At 43.0% G+C, this 16,011-nt stretch overlaps 1 protein-coding gene across 1 annotated transcript; it reads left to right on the forward strand.

The window, feature by feature from the left end:
- The first annotated feature begins 1,837 nt into the window (after positions 1 to 1,837).
- On the forward strand, positions 1,838 to 12,732 carry MRPL19 (mitochondrial ribosomal protein L19). Its single transcript, XM_056856849.1, has 6 exons — positions 1,838 to 1,886; positions 3,926 to 4,040; positions 5,960 to 6,078; positions 8,635 to 8,769; positions 10,972 to 11,153; positions 12,448 to 12,732. Exons 1-6 carry the CDS (start codon positions 1,838 to 1,840, stop codon positions 12,667 to 12,669), a joined length of 822 nt encoding a protein of 273 aa, XP_056712827.1. The 3' UTR covers positions 12,670 to 12,732.
- The last annotated feature ends 3,279 nt before the right edge of the window (positions 12,733 to 16,011 follow it).

Here is a 16,011-nt window from a genome sequence, read left to right on the forward strand (position 1 = left end):
TTAGAGCTTCATAATAACTCTATATTTCCAATTTTACAACTATTCTCATCCCCAGCACAAGACGCATTCATTACATTCGTTTGTAAATCAATAGTATAATATCTACCTATTTAAATCATAAAACACAATTATATGCGTACATTGCATTACATAGTCCTAGCTGACCTTGTGGTTTGAGGGTAGAATATACTCCCTTGGTTAGCAGCTGTGAAAAAGGCTGACCTACCCCACCATTACATCAGACAATTCACAGTCAGCCATCTGCTTTTTATCTAGTGACCTTACTAGCTTGTCTCAACAGAGGAAGAGAAATCCTTCGTTTCTGATAATTAGTACTGGTATTTCTTCACACCATTACATGGTAAGTAACTATACACTGCTTGCAGCTGTATGCCTATCTTAGAGGAATACTAAAAACCCCTCCTTCTGAGGACGTATTGCATAGCCATTACAGCATTACATTACAGCATTTTAAGTCAAGGAGGCTTTTATTCCTTACATTTGAGCTCTATATGAATGTCTGATAGGCAAACTTCGTATTTAATTCTCATTAGACCATGACACTACATGTTCCTTTACCCTCCGTGGGAATGGCATCAACCTATACTATACTGATGGCGAATATGTAAAATATAAGATGATTATTGGTTGTAAGTATTATTTTAACTACTATTGTAGATGCATTATGGTTATGTATTATTAATCTTTATAGATATATATCATGACCAGAAGGACTGAGGAAGAATTTCTAACTAAGGATTTGAAACGGCCATATCCTCACTGTGACTTTTGACATCTTATCAAAAAACTGCATCTTGAAAACATTGTCAGCAATGGCAAATGTATTCCAACAGAGACTGTGTTGAGAGTTACATATGACTCCTTTGGATGAGTCTATTGCATCATTCCATATTTGCTGTACAGACTTTGATTTTTTGTAGAGTTTTTGTAAGTTGCACAATTCTATTGTTGTTTAGAATAATAGTAGCTTTGTGATAAATCTTTTTGCACTTTGTTAAAACTTCTCGCTCCTGTACTGATTTCCTAATCTGCATGATACTAGTACAGTGGTGCCTATTTTCTCCCCACCACTGGGAGGTTGGCAACTAGGCTTGCCAACCTCCAGGTAGTGCAAAAATATAGTAACCGGCTCTTGCAATATATGCAAATTAGTGGTATTATTATTTACATGTGCAAAAACATACAAAGTTACAATGTTACAACAGACAATACACTTATATACATATAGTAGCTGAAGCACAGCTTGACTAGTTAGTTTCGGTGCTTCTTTTTGTTAAACCTCCAGGTAGTAGCTGGAGATCTCCTGCTATTACAACTGATCTCCAGCCGATAGAGATCACTTCACCTAGAGAAAATGGCTGCTTGGGCAATTGGACTCTATGGCATTGAAGTCCCTCCCCTCCCCAAACCCCGCACACCTCAGGCTCCGCCCCAAAAATCTCCAGGTATTTCCCAACCTAGAGCTGGCAACCCCAATGGGGGAGATGACGAGCCAAGGCCTGCAAACACCCACTCCTGGAGACATTCAAGGAGAAATGGGGGCTGCTGTCGTTTTTTTAAGCACGCACTGCTATTTTTTGTAACGGACTTCTGATATTTATATTAAAATGGTAAAGAAGTCCAGGGCGCATGCGCGCTCGCGCGCTCGCTCTTGGTTCCCTTCGTTTCGCCGACCCTGAAGTTCTCTCAACTTAACATGAGCGCATTCCGAACGGGCCGCCTTTGGCGGAAGTTTGCCTCTTCGAGGCTACCGTAGCCGGATGAGTCTTCTACGCATGCGTTCTTGCGGCTGGTGAAGCCGTTGCCAATATTTGCGATGGCGGCCGCCTGCAAAAAGATCTTGGGGACGCGAGGCGCCTACCGTAGTAAGTGCAATGCAGCTGCGGCGTCTCTCCCCCCCCACCACCCTTCACCCCATTTGGGTGGCTCTTGTTCTCCCTGGGTGGAAGCGTGTTTCTTGAACGCATTTCTCCCGAAGCACGACTGGGTTTTTGCTTCTGCGTCTCTCCGGAGTCGCAGTGGAGGACGGCATCCTCTGTTTTTGGGAGGGAAGGTGGGCATAGGCAGGGGAAGCGGTGGGGGCGGGATCTCCGGTCCGCTTTCCTTGTAAATACGGACTAGGCTCTAATTAATCCGTCGGAAGGGGTTGCCAAAAGCCTTATTTGCAAGAAGATTGAGCCGCTAATGGGTTGCGAATGGTAGAACGGGCCGCGCCACTTTGAACTGCAGGGTCCCCTACGTCATGAACTCCCTGCAAGTAGAAAACCAGCGTGGGAAGCAAGGACGGCGGGCAGAAGCCCCCCCCCCCGGACTGGCTTTCTAATTGCATGGAGTTTTCCGAACGGAAATCCACCCCCTGTAATCTGAGCAGTCCACTCAAGTAATTAGGTACTGGAGTTCAGACTTCCTCTAAGCTCAAGCATGCCATAATAGAAAAGGGAAGACGTGTCACTATGTCACATTGTATAGGTGATCTCTTGCAAGCTGTCTCCTGCCTCCTGCCCCAGGTGAAGCAGAGGGGAAAATATGGGGGCGGGGGAGGTGCTGTTGCAACAAGGGGACAGTAGTGTGACTTGAAGTGATTTTGTGCACCACGTAACACGTAGTCCTGCTCCAAAAAGCTCCCAGGGGTTGTCAGTCCTCAGCTGACAACCTTAGCAGGCCATAACTATTCTTTGGAAGAGGAGGATACCCGTTGCTATAATTCTATTGAAACCTATTGGATACTTGTTGAAACTAAACTGCATGGAACTTGATAGGATTTATTTTCAGGGAGATTTTTTTATTCATTTGTTCCTACCCTTTCTCCCTAATGAGAACCCAAAGCAGCTCCCATCATTCTCTTCTCTACTTTATCCTCACAGCAGCCCAGTCAGTCTTAGAGTGTGTGGCTGGCCCAAGGTCACCCAGCAAGCTTCCATAGCAGAGTAGGGATTTGAATCGGGGTCTCCTAGATCATGGTCCAACACTCTGACTGCTACAACGCACTGGCTGCCATGTGTGCCCTCAGGCAGGAGAGCACATGTATATATATATTTTACTGTTGTTTGTATATTTAGTATGCTCCTATATAATTTTTCCTAGCTGCTCAATGTGGTTTACAATAAGACAAGTACATTAAATCTGGCCAGAAGCCTGACGTTAAAACCATTAATTCAGTTAAATGCTATTAGAACCAGTCAGGAAAAGGCCAAACCATAAAGCTTGACCTTGCCACATGAATGGGGTAAGAGACCACCCTGAGTTCAGATGGCAGCCTCTTCCATAAGGATAAGGTTGCCACAGAAAATGGCCTCTCCCTGGCAGTGACAGATCTCACATTCTTTAAGGAGGGGAAATCTTCCTTACTTTTAGAGATTTTAGAGATTTTTAAAAAACTGATTATGGTGTTTGGAAGAAGACGCTATAGCATTAGTTTCCTGGCAGCGTGTTGTACAGTTTTTTCAGAATGTCTTTCATGGGATGATTCCCCCATGCTGCTCTCTATTGTAATACCTCTTTTTTTAACTTTTTACTGTATTTATCTCATTTGCTATCTTTTGAGATTGTGTGACTTTAAAAGCATCGTGACTATCCAAAATGTAAGAGATGTAGCTGTTAATGTAAGGGATGTAGTTGTTCCTTGAGCAGCTTTCGAAGCAACCCTGGAGGTATGAAAAGCATCGTTTCAAGGTGTGACAGGAAATAGGACCTTAACTGAACAGTTTGCAGCCTCTGGTGTTTGTATGTGTAAGGCTGCAAGCTTGAGCATGCTTACTTGAGAGTAGTCCCATGGACTACCAGAAAACCGTAATGAAGGATTATTGAAACTAATTTGTGTATTAATTACATAAGCATCAAGGAGAGGGAAGATGTTTTTAGTTACCACTGAGCTTGAAACTAATCGTTGTTTTGTCTCTTGAAGGGTACTTTTCTGTCTCAGCCTTTCTCAACTGTAAAGATGGACAACAACCAAAATTTAAGCCACCTCCAAAGCCAGTCATTATTGATGAATCAAAACCTCTCGCAGCAGAAAGACGGTAAAAAATTTCAGCTATGTTTCCTTTGTAATGCAAAGGCCTGGTAGGAAGGGTACTGTGAACAAGAAAGTTATGTCATTCCAAGGAATGGAGGACACTGCGGCTGCTACCACACTTGTATTCCCAGCGATGTATTAAGAGTTTGAAAACGTTATAAAAAATACTGTTCGCACTTTGTTTGGCTCCTTTAGCTGTGAAGATGTCTTCCAACCATTTATAAGCCGTAGTATCCAAAAACCCTTTTAAAGTGATGTTTTTTTTTCCAAACTCTTAATACATCGCTGGGAATACAAAGTGCGGTAACCCCCTGAGAGGCCCTAACAGTTTAGAACTAATTACGTAAATGAACTGCTATTCAGTTCTCTTCTCCTTTTCCTATTGTGCAGTTTAGCACATCATCAGCTAGAAGGGCCACTGTGAAGCTAAAGTCATCCTCAACGGTTTTTGTATAAATGCAGATATTTAAGACCCTGGGCTGAAGAATAAAATGTTCTGTATGGCTTTTCTATAGTGGAACTCAGCATGGTATACAAATTAAAGCAGTAAGTTGTTTCATATCTATAGTACACTTAGGTTTGATACCAGAAAGCAGCCATGTTAGTCTGTTACAGCAAAACAAAAATGAGTCTTGTGGCATTTTGAAGACTAATCTTGCACAGATTAGCTATTGAAATTCATAAACATCAGCACAACTTTAACAGAAAAGAAGAGAGTTTAAGAATGAATAAGGCTTGGCTTCCTGCCCTGAAAATCCTCCAGACTAACAAAGGCTACAGTCAACAATAGCCATGCAGATTAGCCTTGGATTTCACACATTACCAGATCATTCCAGGATACAATGCTTCCATATTAACATACCACACTCTCATTAATACATTATCTTGGTACTTAAAGGACAATGATTAGCACATTACGTCTGCAGGACAGTACTCAGCTCAAACCCAACCCCTCTCTGACTCTTCCTACACACTTGACACTGAGAGACACTGTCCTTCAGTGTTACTACTCTTAAGATGCCTGCCACAGCTGCTGACGAAACGTCAGGAAAGAAAATTCCAAGACCACGGTTACACAGCCCGGATAACCTACAAGAACCAATGAACTCTGACCGTGAAAGCCTTCGACAATATTATGAATTCTTGTTTGCCGAATGGTTCTATCCCACAAACCTGGAAACAAGCAAATATAGTTTTCATACCAAAGTCAAATACAGATCGGTCTGAAGTTAAAAATTATAGGCCTATTTCGTTATTAAACAATGACAATAAACTATTTGTTAATATCTTAGCTACAAGAATAAAAAAGGTACTAAATGAATATATACATGAAGACCAATCTGGTTTTTTACCTGGTAGAATGATTAGTCAAAATGTCAGAACGGTGTTAGATCTATTGGAATATTCAGAGCATACCCCAACCCCAATTGCTATGATATTCTTAGATGCAGAAAAAGCTTCTGTGCCCCTGCCTTCAGAGGTGAGGTAGGTGGCAACCAGAGACGGGGCTTTTTCAGTAGTGGCACCTTGACTATGGAAAATCTTTTCCCTTGGGAGCTTGCCTGGTACTTTACTCTCTTTTAGGCACCAGGCCAAAACATTTCTGTTTACCCAGGTTTTTAATTAAGGGGTTAATCTTTTCACTTAATTTTTGTAGTGGGTTTTAGCCTGGAAATTCTTAAAAAATGACTTTAAGCCATTGAATGTTTTTAGGCTCTGGCTTGGTTTTTAATACTGAGTTTTAATTAACAACTTTCAATGTTTAATGTTCTTGTTATGTTTTATTTTGTAAGCTGCCTGGGGCAGGCAGGTTCCCCGGAAAGGCGACACAAACATTTCCTAATTAAATTAATCGTGTGCTTTCTGAGAAACTGAATGACAAGGTACTGTTTCGTAGTGGCTTTTACATTGTGTGTCTGACAGATTCTTGAGTCCTGAATTCATACCTCTTCGAGGAAGAACAGATCCTTTAAAACACTACATCGAAAGAAGAGATATGGTCCAGAGGAGAAAAGTAGTGAACATTCCGGAGTTCTACGTTGGTCAGTAAGAGGTCTAGAACGCATACAGAACAAAAATGGTGCCGAAAATTCCTCGTTGTGGCGTTGTGTGTTCATCTTAAGGGACTTTAACAAACAGAGCGGTTGAATCTCCTGGCATAAGTGTGTTAGGTACCATGAAGGCTGAGCAAAAGCAATATAAAATGAATTAAACAAAATAAATCTATTATATAGTGTGCTTAAAATATATATTCTTTAAAAACACAGGCCTTGAATGGAGCCTTTAGACTGAAAGCCTCTAGACTGATTAGTCCTCAGTATACAATATATAGTACAAATGAATATATCGAAGTTGATACTCCATAAACAAAGCCACAGTAAACAAGACCAGATGTGTTTTGGCACTATGGGCCTTCTTCAGTGGTCACAAATACATACATATACACCAAGAACAAGTGTTGATATAATTAGCCAGACCGATGTTAATTGATTCCTGAAACATGAAAAATGAAAATGGGAAGCGTTTTTAATAGGACAATGCCAAAGGAAGTTTCAAACAAAATTCAGAAAATACTTGCTAGGAAAAAATGTAAATAATCACGTGCACGTTTTATTTATTACGTGTGGCCAAATGGCGCCATTATAAAGCTCATGGATCTTGTTCCATGATTTTCATGCTCACACACAAAAAAACTGTAAGATTGTAAATTATTTATTCGGTTTTTGTTCAACCTTCATGGTACCTAATGCAATTTTTGGGTTGGGTTCCCCCCTTTTTTTGGTGTGATAAATAACTGTACCAATATCCAACTAGCCATTGAAGGTTAGCTTGGAAAATTACTGGCTAAAGTGCCACAGTTAGGAATGTTCATGGGCTTGGTCAATGTGAATTTATCAAAATGCAACTGATAATAAAATAAATAGATAGGATCACACTTTTGCAGAAAAAGCGAAACTTCACAAAAGATCAGCACAAATATTAAAACAGTATTGGCAGCAGTAAACCACTAACACTGGAGTGTATTAAGTGACCCATTGTGGTATCTGTGTCACAAAACAAAGAAACAGTTGTTGTTATAAACAGTTTCTAGTTTAGAGCAAACAAATCTTTCACACTTTTCCTCAGTGGGAGCAAATAAAACCATAAGTAGCAACTGTCCTGAAATCATGGCTCTACCCCTTTAGATGTTTACATCCCATATGTATTTCAGGCAGCCCTTGAAAAACTGGAAACAGACTTTAGCTTATCTTGCATTCATCTGTTTTGCACTTAGATTGTATTTAAATTCTATGATTTATACAGTGCTTCAGAAGATACAGTTAGCAGCAACTGCACGTGCGGTTATCGATTGGCTTGAACAAATGGTCTGAATCGGGATGGGGCCGTGGCTCAGTGGAAGACCCTCTGCTTTGTGTGCAGGAGGTCCCAGATTTAATCCCCGGCATCTCCAGTTAAAAATGAGCAGGCAGTAGGTGATGTGAACATAAGAAAGTAAGAAAAGCCCTGCTGGATCAGACCAAGGCCCATCAAGTCCAGCAGTCTGTTCACACAGTGGCCAGCCAAGGTGCCTCTAGGAAGCCCACAAACAAGGCGGCTACAGCAGCACCATCCTGCCTGTGTTTCACAGCACCCAATATATTCGGCATGCTCCTCTGATCCTGGAGAGAATAAGGATGCATCGTGACAAGTATTCATTTTGACTACTAGCCATGGATAGCCCTATATTTGGACAGCCAGTGTCCAGAGAGCAGCCAGTAGGCACCATCACACATTATCTGAGTCCAACTACTCCTTCAGCCATCTGTATGCTGAGCAAGAACTGCCTAAAAAGAATGAAAACACTGATGCCACAGAGCTGAGGGAACTGCAAAAATTTAGAGACTCTGGGCAGACACGGCTAATTAATGAAGGGAATCAAACAAAACATACCACTTGATAAAGCTTGCGCTAAATGAGTACCAAAGCCGGATGGCTCATCACAGTTGTACTTTTTATGACAAAATTAAGTCAAGACTGTGTTTATTTGTTTACAACGTGTATTAAGTCATTTATTTTGTTAAGATTCATATGGCATTTTGCTATATTTTGAAATTTGACATTTAGAATCATAGAGTTGGATGGGACCACCAGTTTCATCTAGTCCAATCCCCTGCACAATGCAGTAAACTCACAACTACCTCCCCCCCACACCCCCAGTGGCCTCTACTCCATGCCCAGTAGATGGCCAAGATGCCTTCTCTCTCACCATCTGCTTAAGGTCATAGAATCCGCATTGCTGACAGATGGCCATCTAGCCTCTGTTTAAAAACCTCCAGGGAAGGAGCGTTTACCACCTCCCAAGGAAGCCTGTTCCACTGAGGAATTGCTCCAACTGTTAGAAAATTCTTCCTAATGTCTAAACACTATTGTTATTTGGAAACTTGGTATAAACTTGATTATACATGATATACTCATAGTAGTAAGCTTGTTTAGTTGGTAAGGCCAATTGGTCCATGCGCTTCACTACATGGTGATTGGTTACAGCCATTATTTTTGGTTTTTGCACAGTAAGACCGGCAGGGACGTTGGCATTAAAATAGTTCTTGGTTTTCCGGCAGGGAGTATCCTCTCTGTTACGGCGGCAGATCCTTACGCCCCCGGAAAGAGGAGCACTTTTGTAGGCCTCTGTATCCAGCGCTCAGGGAAAGGGCTTGGTGGGACCTTCATTCTTCGGAACATAATAGAAGGACAGGGTGAGTAAATGTCTGAATGTGACTCTTGAAAGAGGTGGCATTCAGCCACAGGATACATAGAGCAGTAGGCAGCAAACATTGATTCTACCTGCTCTCTGCGAGCATTATGTAGTTGCGATAAAACAATAAATTCCAGTATGGTGTAGTGGTTAAGAGCGATGGTTTGGAGCGGTGGACTGTGATCTGGAGAACCAGGTTTGATTCCCCTCTCCTCCACATGAGCAGTGGAGGCTAATCTGATGAACTGGATTTGTTTCCCTGCTCCTCCACATGAACCCAGCTGGGTGACCTTGGGCTACTCACACTCTCTCAGCCCCACCTACCTCACAGGGTGTCTGTTGTGGGGAGGGGAAGAGAAGGTGATTGTAAGCTGGTTTGAGTCTCAAGTGGTAGAGAAAGTTGGCATGTAAAAACCAACTCTTCTTCTTCCTCTACATATTTCCAGTGCCCTGACCCTGGATGGTGCAGGCTGGCCTGATCTCATCACATCCCAGAAGTTAAGTGGGGTCAGCCCTGGTTAGTATTTGGATGGGAGACCTCCAAAGAAATCTAGGGTTGCTACATAGAGGCCATTTATGCATGGCTGTTTCCTCCCAATAACCCCGCTGACTGCTTCTGGGCTTTGCCTCGATTATGCATGCATTTTCCAAAAGTCAAAGGTCACCTCTGTGACAGAATGCCAAAATAAAATTTAAAAATCCAGGAGGCTCTTCTTGCCTTAGACACATTTGAGTGACAGCTCAGGAAGTCTGGGAGTACCTAGAAATATTATAATATTCAGAACTCTGTGAGAGGATTCAGTTGAGGTTTTTGACACAGTGCTCAAAAACAGCAAGCGAGGCTGGGAGCTGTCTGAGGAGGATTTGTCCTCAGGAGTACAAATAAAAAGGAACACAATTTAAGTTGTTTGGTTAACACAGGCAACATCTCTTAGTGTTTAGAGTGCGTCTTGCTATTACAATTTGGGAGATAACTTTGTAGGAAAGAGAGTTCTCAAAACCAAGGAGAGGGGAAGTCAACTCAGGTGAACGGAGTGATCCCTGAAGGGTTGAGGAGAAGTATTTCCCATAGTTAGGAGTGAACCCAGTCCAGTTTAGGATTAAACTGGTGAAGTGATTTTAGTAGTTCCTTACTCCAGAAACTGAAGTAACCGTGTGCTCCAAGTAATCGTAAGTGAAATCAAAACAAGAAACTGTCAAACTTTAGCAAGCATCTAGCATTTTTTGAAGAGAATTGAGTTACCATCTGAAATAATCAAACCTCTCTTTTGTACATATATTTATGTGAAGGGCCTACTATTTATTTGTTTACCTTTCTGAAATCCAAGTTGCCTGCCTAAACCCCCATCCAACCTTTCTGTTTGAAATAAATTCCTTTTTTTAAAAAAAACAACTTTTACCTCAAGCCTCTGTGTGCCACCTAATTTCTGACAGACCTAATTTTCCCTGAACAAAAATCCAAAGTCTCCCTTCAATCTGTCACAGCCTTGCTCTCCCTGTGTGTTTTCACACATTTTGCCCATGTAATCTGGAATCATGTTTAGCCAGCATCCAGAAAACCCTGGCAAAACGCGCGGAAACGCATGGGGAGAGCGAGGCGACCTCTGACGGTCGAAAAACGCATGCATAATCAAAGCAAAGCCCCGAAGTAGTCAGCGGGGTAACTATGAGGAAACAGCCATGCATAAATGGCCAGAGGCAGGAAATAGCAAACTGCCTCTGTTCATCTTGCCTTGAAAACCCTACGGGGTCACCGTAAGTCAGCTGTGACTTGACGGCACTTTACATAAACACATTTATTTCCAGTATGACTTGACTGGAGTATAAATCCTCAAGCCATTCAGGGTGCAATTGAAGGATCTAAATATTGCTGAGGGCTGCGTTAACATGACTGTGCATGTTGGTATCCAAGTTTTGCTGAAGGCGGCATAGTATGACAGACCTAGTCCAAGAAAAGGTTAGGCTGTTACCTCAAGAGACGACAGCATCTTTTTATATCTCCATCTAGGGACAGCTCTGACTTTTATTTCTGAATAGCAAATTAGTTCATTTTTCCGGCTGCTGTGTGATTCCAAAGGTCTTATTTTTACATGAGCCAAAGTTGGACTCTATGAGGTTTCACTGTTACCTTCCTTGTCAGAGACTGACACATCCATAGCTATATAAACCAAAACTGGAATAAAGACGTATCTTTCCATCTCAGGAGTGGAAATCTGCTATGAGCTGTACAACCCTCTGATCCAAGAGATCAAGGTTCTGAAGCTGGAGAAGAGGCTGGACGACAACTTGATGTATTTACGAGACGCGCTTCCGGAATACAGCAAGGTGGACGTTAACATGGTGCCTGAACCTCTCGCAACCAATGAAGAGGTTCCCGTCAACAAGGTAAAAGGAAGCCGGTACTTGGCAAATGCTGGTGCTGCAGACTTGTTTGGTGACAACGTAAAACGGTTGCGCGGCACTGGTTCTACATGGGGAAGAGGGTGTTTTTGGAGTTGGGCTACTGGCAGAGGCCCCAGATGGGTTATGAAATGACTGCCTGTTCGAAGGGAGCTGCCGTCCTCCCCGTTGGCAACACTGTCCATAGAATCATAGAGTTGGAAGGGACCACCAGGGTAATCTAGTCCAACCCCCTGCACAATGCAGGAATTTCAGAACTACCACCCCCACACACCCCCAGTGACCCTTACTCCATGCCCAGAAGATGGCCAAGATGCCCTCCCTCTCATGAACTGCCTAAGGTCCTAGAAATCAGCATTGCTAACAGATGGCCATCTAGCCTCTGCTTAAAAACCTCCAGGGAAGGAAAGCTCACCACCTCCCGAGGAAGCCTGTTCCACTGAGGAACCGCTCTAACTGTTAGAAAATTCTTCCTAATGTCTAGATGGAAACTCTTTTGATTTGAAGGTCCGACCTTCTGGAGCAACAGAAAACAACTCGCAGATGACTAGCCATGCCAGAGTCTCTTTCTAGCAACAGATAAAAATGCTTCCTTGTTATTGATAGCCATTACCAGGCAAAGCCTTTCCCAGCTCTGGAGCACGGCAGGGCCTTCCAAAAGGAAAACCTTATTTATTTTATTTGTGTATTACCATTTAAGGAGCCCCGTGGCACAGAGTGGTAAGCTGCAGTACTGCAGTCCAAGCTCTGCTCACGACCTGAGTTCGATCCTGACAGAAGTTGGTTTCAGGTAGCTGGCTCAAGATTGACTCAGCATTCCATCCTTCTGAGGTTGGTAAAATTAGTACCCAGCTTGCTGGGGGTAAAGGGAAGATGACTGGGGAAGGCACTGGCAAACCACCCCGTAAACAAAGTCTGTCTGGTAAACGTTGGGATGTGATGTCACCCCATGGGCCAGGAATGACCCGGTGCTTGCACAGGAGACCTTTACCTTTATTACCATTTAGTGGGTATGTACACTAAATGATGCATACCTATTCTCTCCAGGATCAGAGGAGCATGCCTATTATATTAGGTGCGGTGGAACACAGGCAGGACAATGCTGCTGCAGTTGTCTTGTTTGTGAGCTTCCTAGAGGCACCTGGTTGGCCACTGTGTGAACAGACTCCTTGACTTGATGTGCCCTGGTCTGATCCAGCATGGCTTTTCTTATGTTCTTACAAAGAAACCCAATGAAATAGATGCTTGGACTTTCTTTCTTTCCTTCCATCTGTGCTAGATGAAGGTCAAAATGAAACCTAGACCTTGGTCCAAACACTGGGAACATCCAAAATTTAACATCCAGGGCATCAACTTTGACTTCTATCTTACGGAAAAAGACAAAGAGAAAGTGGAAGAATGGAGCATGCCTTGGAGAGAATTTGATATGATGAAAGAATATGATACATCAAAACTTGAAAAGCATATTTGGGAAGAAGTGGATAAAGAACTAAAAAACTAAGTTATGTAATTGTGGAAGACTTTGTCCAGAAAGACCAACTCCATCCATTTTAGTATACTGTTTCTTTGACATAGGCCTCTTAAATAAATATGCACATGAAATTTAAGACATACTGTTGTTGAGTATCTATCACTGCGTTTCCCATCCTGTATCTACATACTCAAAGAAGTGACGGCAGCTCTTTGCTTATTGTACATTCTTCTGTAAGTTAATTCTGTCTGTTGATCGGATTGGGCTGATTTTCATCTTGTGCAGCGGAGGTCCCCAACCTTTTTTAAGCCTGCGGGCAACTCTGGAATTCTAACAGAAGGGCGGTGGGCACAACTACAAAACGGTCACCATGAGAGGCGGAGCCACAGACATACACAGAAAAGCCAAGTGCAGGGGTCATGAGGAATGTCATAGAAAATAAAACCACTACTGTGGTGTTAGCTTCTGCAAAAACAGTGTTATTTTAATATTAACAGCCAATCAGGAGCCTCACTTGACCTCCCCAACTTTCTAAAAAAACACTTGGTGGGCATCAGGAAAGGTGTCAGCAGGCACCATGTTGGGGACCCCTTTGTACACCATTCAAAATAAGCTTATTGTAAAGGGTGGCTATATCCATTTCAGAGTTAAGAACAGAGGTATCACTGGACTTTTAACTCCAGCTCTGGAATATGGGCAGCGTTGCTTCTCCTGCCTTCTCTATGTATGAAGGAAATATAGGGGGAATCTAGTACAATTAACAATTGGTTATAACGATACACTGGCGTTCAAAAACAGAATTAAGTTTCAAGTGGGTAGGTGTGTTAGCCTGCAGTCATGGAACTGTGTTCGAGTCTGGTAGCCCCCTGGAGACCAATAACATTTTCCAGGGTATAAGCTTTCATGAGTCAAAGGTCACTTTGTCAGATAACAGGTTAAGAACTAAGTTTGTGAGGTTCCCTTCCCAGGTAAGGGACGAGATTAAGAAGAGAGGCTACAATGCTTAAAAAACATTTTCCTGAAGGTAAGTCCCATTGAATAAAATGGGACTTGCATCTGAGTGGGACCAGTTTAGGAGTACTCCCTAAACTGTGTTGAGATGTAAAAGGTAAGTAATCTTCATGCAGGAAAACTTGGGACAGAAGCTGCTACGAGCGTTCGAAGCAGAGCTGCGTATATCCTCCTTCTCTTCCTTTCATAGAGTTCACACATCATTACTTTGATGACGAAACTTGCTCCCATTTCCTGCTGGCTCATTTCAGAATCTGTTGGTCCTTTCCTGTAGACCTGCTGCTGCCTGTGGGGTCATGCCCCAGGCCCATCCTCTGGCCTGCCAGGTCCCACCCTGGCCCCACCAAGCTACTAATACCCAGACACATCTTTTTTCCCCCCCAATCCAGGTAATGTTGGAGGGTATGCGCCTGCATTCTAAAAGACACTCCAGCATCTCATTCTGTTGCATGTTTTGTGGCTGGCCTGACAAGAAGTAAGGAAAGCTTATATCCTGGAAAATGTTATTGGTGTCCAAGGTGCTGCAGGACTTGAATGCATTTCCCCCAAAAAGAGTGGAGCAAAGCATACTTGGGAAAGAATGTAGAGATGGTCTACCACTGGGCCGTGGCTCAGTTGTAGAGCATCTGCTTGGGATGCAGAAGGTCCCAGTTTCAATCCCCAGCATCTCCAGTTAAAGGGACCAGGCAAATAGGTTATGTGAAAGACCTCTGCCTGAGACCCTGGAGAGCCGCTGCTGGACTGAGTAGACAATGCTGACTTTGATGGACCAAAGGTCTGATACAGTACAAGGCAGCTTCATGTGTTCATAAGTAGAGCATGTCAAGTGGAAATTCCTTCCCCACCCCCACACCCCCCCAAAACAAATCCGTTTCAGAGGGGGGGAAACCTCTGCAGCGAAGCAGCCTCTCTGCTTCAATTGGGTTTATTCCCAGAAAATATCCTAGATCAGGGGTGTCAAACTCAACTGTTACGAGGGTTAGATATGACATAAATGTCACCTGGTTGGGCCAGGCCTTGCCAGCCCAGATCAAGAGTCGGAGGTGGCTGGCTCGCAGGCCGGTAAGAGCTCTGAAGGGGCCAAATCCAGCCCGTGGGCCTTATGTTTGACACCCCTGCCATAGATACTACTTGCACTGGAAGATCAGTAGACTGGACAGCTGTGTCAGGTTTATTGGTCAAATACGTTTCTAAAATTCTGCTTTGCTATGGTTTTGTGATAAAGATGTATTTTGGGGGTTCCACTATTCTTTTTCCCCCATATTTTTACTTTGCTTTTCTCCTCAATGGAAATCTAAAGGGGTTAATAAAGGAACAGAGTATAATCCACCGGGCTGGCTCACTCAAGACTGCAGGTTGCAAGTTAAGAGCCTTCTGGCTTTTGCCTGAGGCTGTATCCAGGCTTAAATACTTGCAAACCAGAAGGGAATGGGCAACTCAGCTGACAGAGATGCTCCCAAGAATTCTCACTTGCTCATGGTGCCTCTGGCCATGGCCAGGCTTAAATACCTGCATACAGGAAGGGAAACAGATGACTTACTCTAGATGTTACATAGCTGGCAGAGATGTTCACAGGAATTCCCCTCCCTTGCTTCATTTCATGAATCAAAGTAACCCTGACACTGTAGGAGGCAGAATTTGGCTGTTCTGGACATTCTGAATGCCCTTCTCTATCCTCACCTGGATGGCCCTGGCTAACCCAGCCTTGTGGGATCTCAGAACCTGTGCAGGGTCAGCCCTGGTTAGGACGTGGATGGGAGACCAGTTCGTGGTTGCTACACAGAGGCAGGCAATGACAAACCCCCTCTGCTTGTCTCTTGCCCTGAAAACCCATAAGTTAGCTGCAAATTGCCAGCACTTTCCATCACTGTGCCCTTCATCAGAATGCAACTGATGAAAATAAACAAAACAGGAGTCTAGTAACATCTTAAAAGACTAAAAATATTAATTCTGGGATAGCCTTTCGTGACTCAGAACTCACTCCATATTTTATATATGAATATTTTAATAAATATGCATACAAAACTCTTGTTTTGCTAGAACAGACTACCGTGGCTACCCTTCTGGAATTATCACAATGAAAAGGTGTGTTATTGATGGCCTCTAAGCATAGCCTGATTTAAAGGATTCGCCTCATCATTACTTCGGGAACTCCAATATCATTCCAAGAATTATATGCCCCTTAAGGAAGGATGAGATAGTACTACACTGGACTTGAATCTATCTATTCTACTCCAGAAACAACACGACTACCCTCTGAAACTACTATACTAACTACTTGTCTGTGGGAAACCCTGGAAATTCTGCTCAGAACCTTCTAAGAAAGAACGGTTAGGGAAATATTTACTTTATTTATATCCC

The sequence above is a fragment of the Euleptes europaea genome, chromosome 10, assembly GCF_029931775.1.
Source record: "Euleptes europaea isolate rEulEur1 chromosome 10, rEulEur1.hap1, whole genome shotgun sequence".
Taxonomy (NCBI): Eukaryota; Metazoa; Chordata; class Lepidosauria; order Squamata; family Sphaerodactylidae; genus Euleptes; species Euleptes europaea.

What these genes read in the sequence shown, in the direction of transcription:
- MRPL19 (XM_056856849.1), top strand. Translation starts at nt 1,838, where the DNA reads ATGGCGGCCGCCTGCAAAAAGATCTTGGGGACGCGAGGCGCCTACCGT. An exon ending in CCTCTCGCAGCAGAAAGACG is followed by an intron (nt 4,041 to 5,959) that starts GTAAAAAATTTC and finishes TGTGTCTGACAG; the next exon opens with ATTCTTGAGTCCTGAATTCA. An exon ending in GAACATAATAGAAGGACAGG is followed by an intron (nt 8,770 to 10,971) that starts GTGAGTAAATGT and finishes TTTCCATCTCAG; the next exon opens with GAGTGGAAATCTGCTATGAG.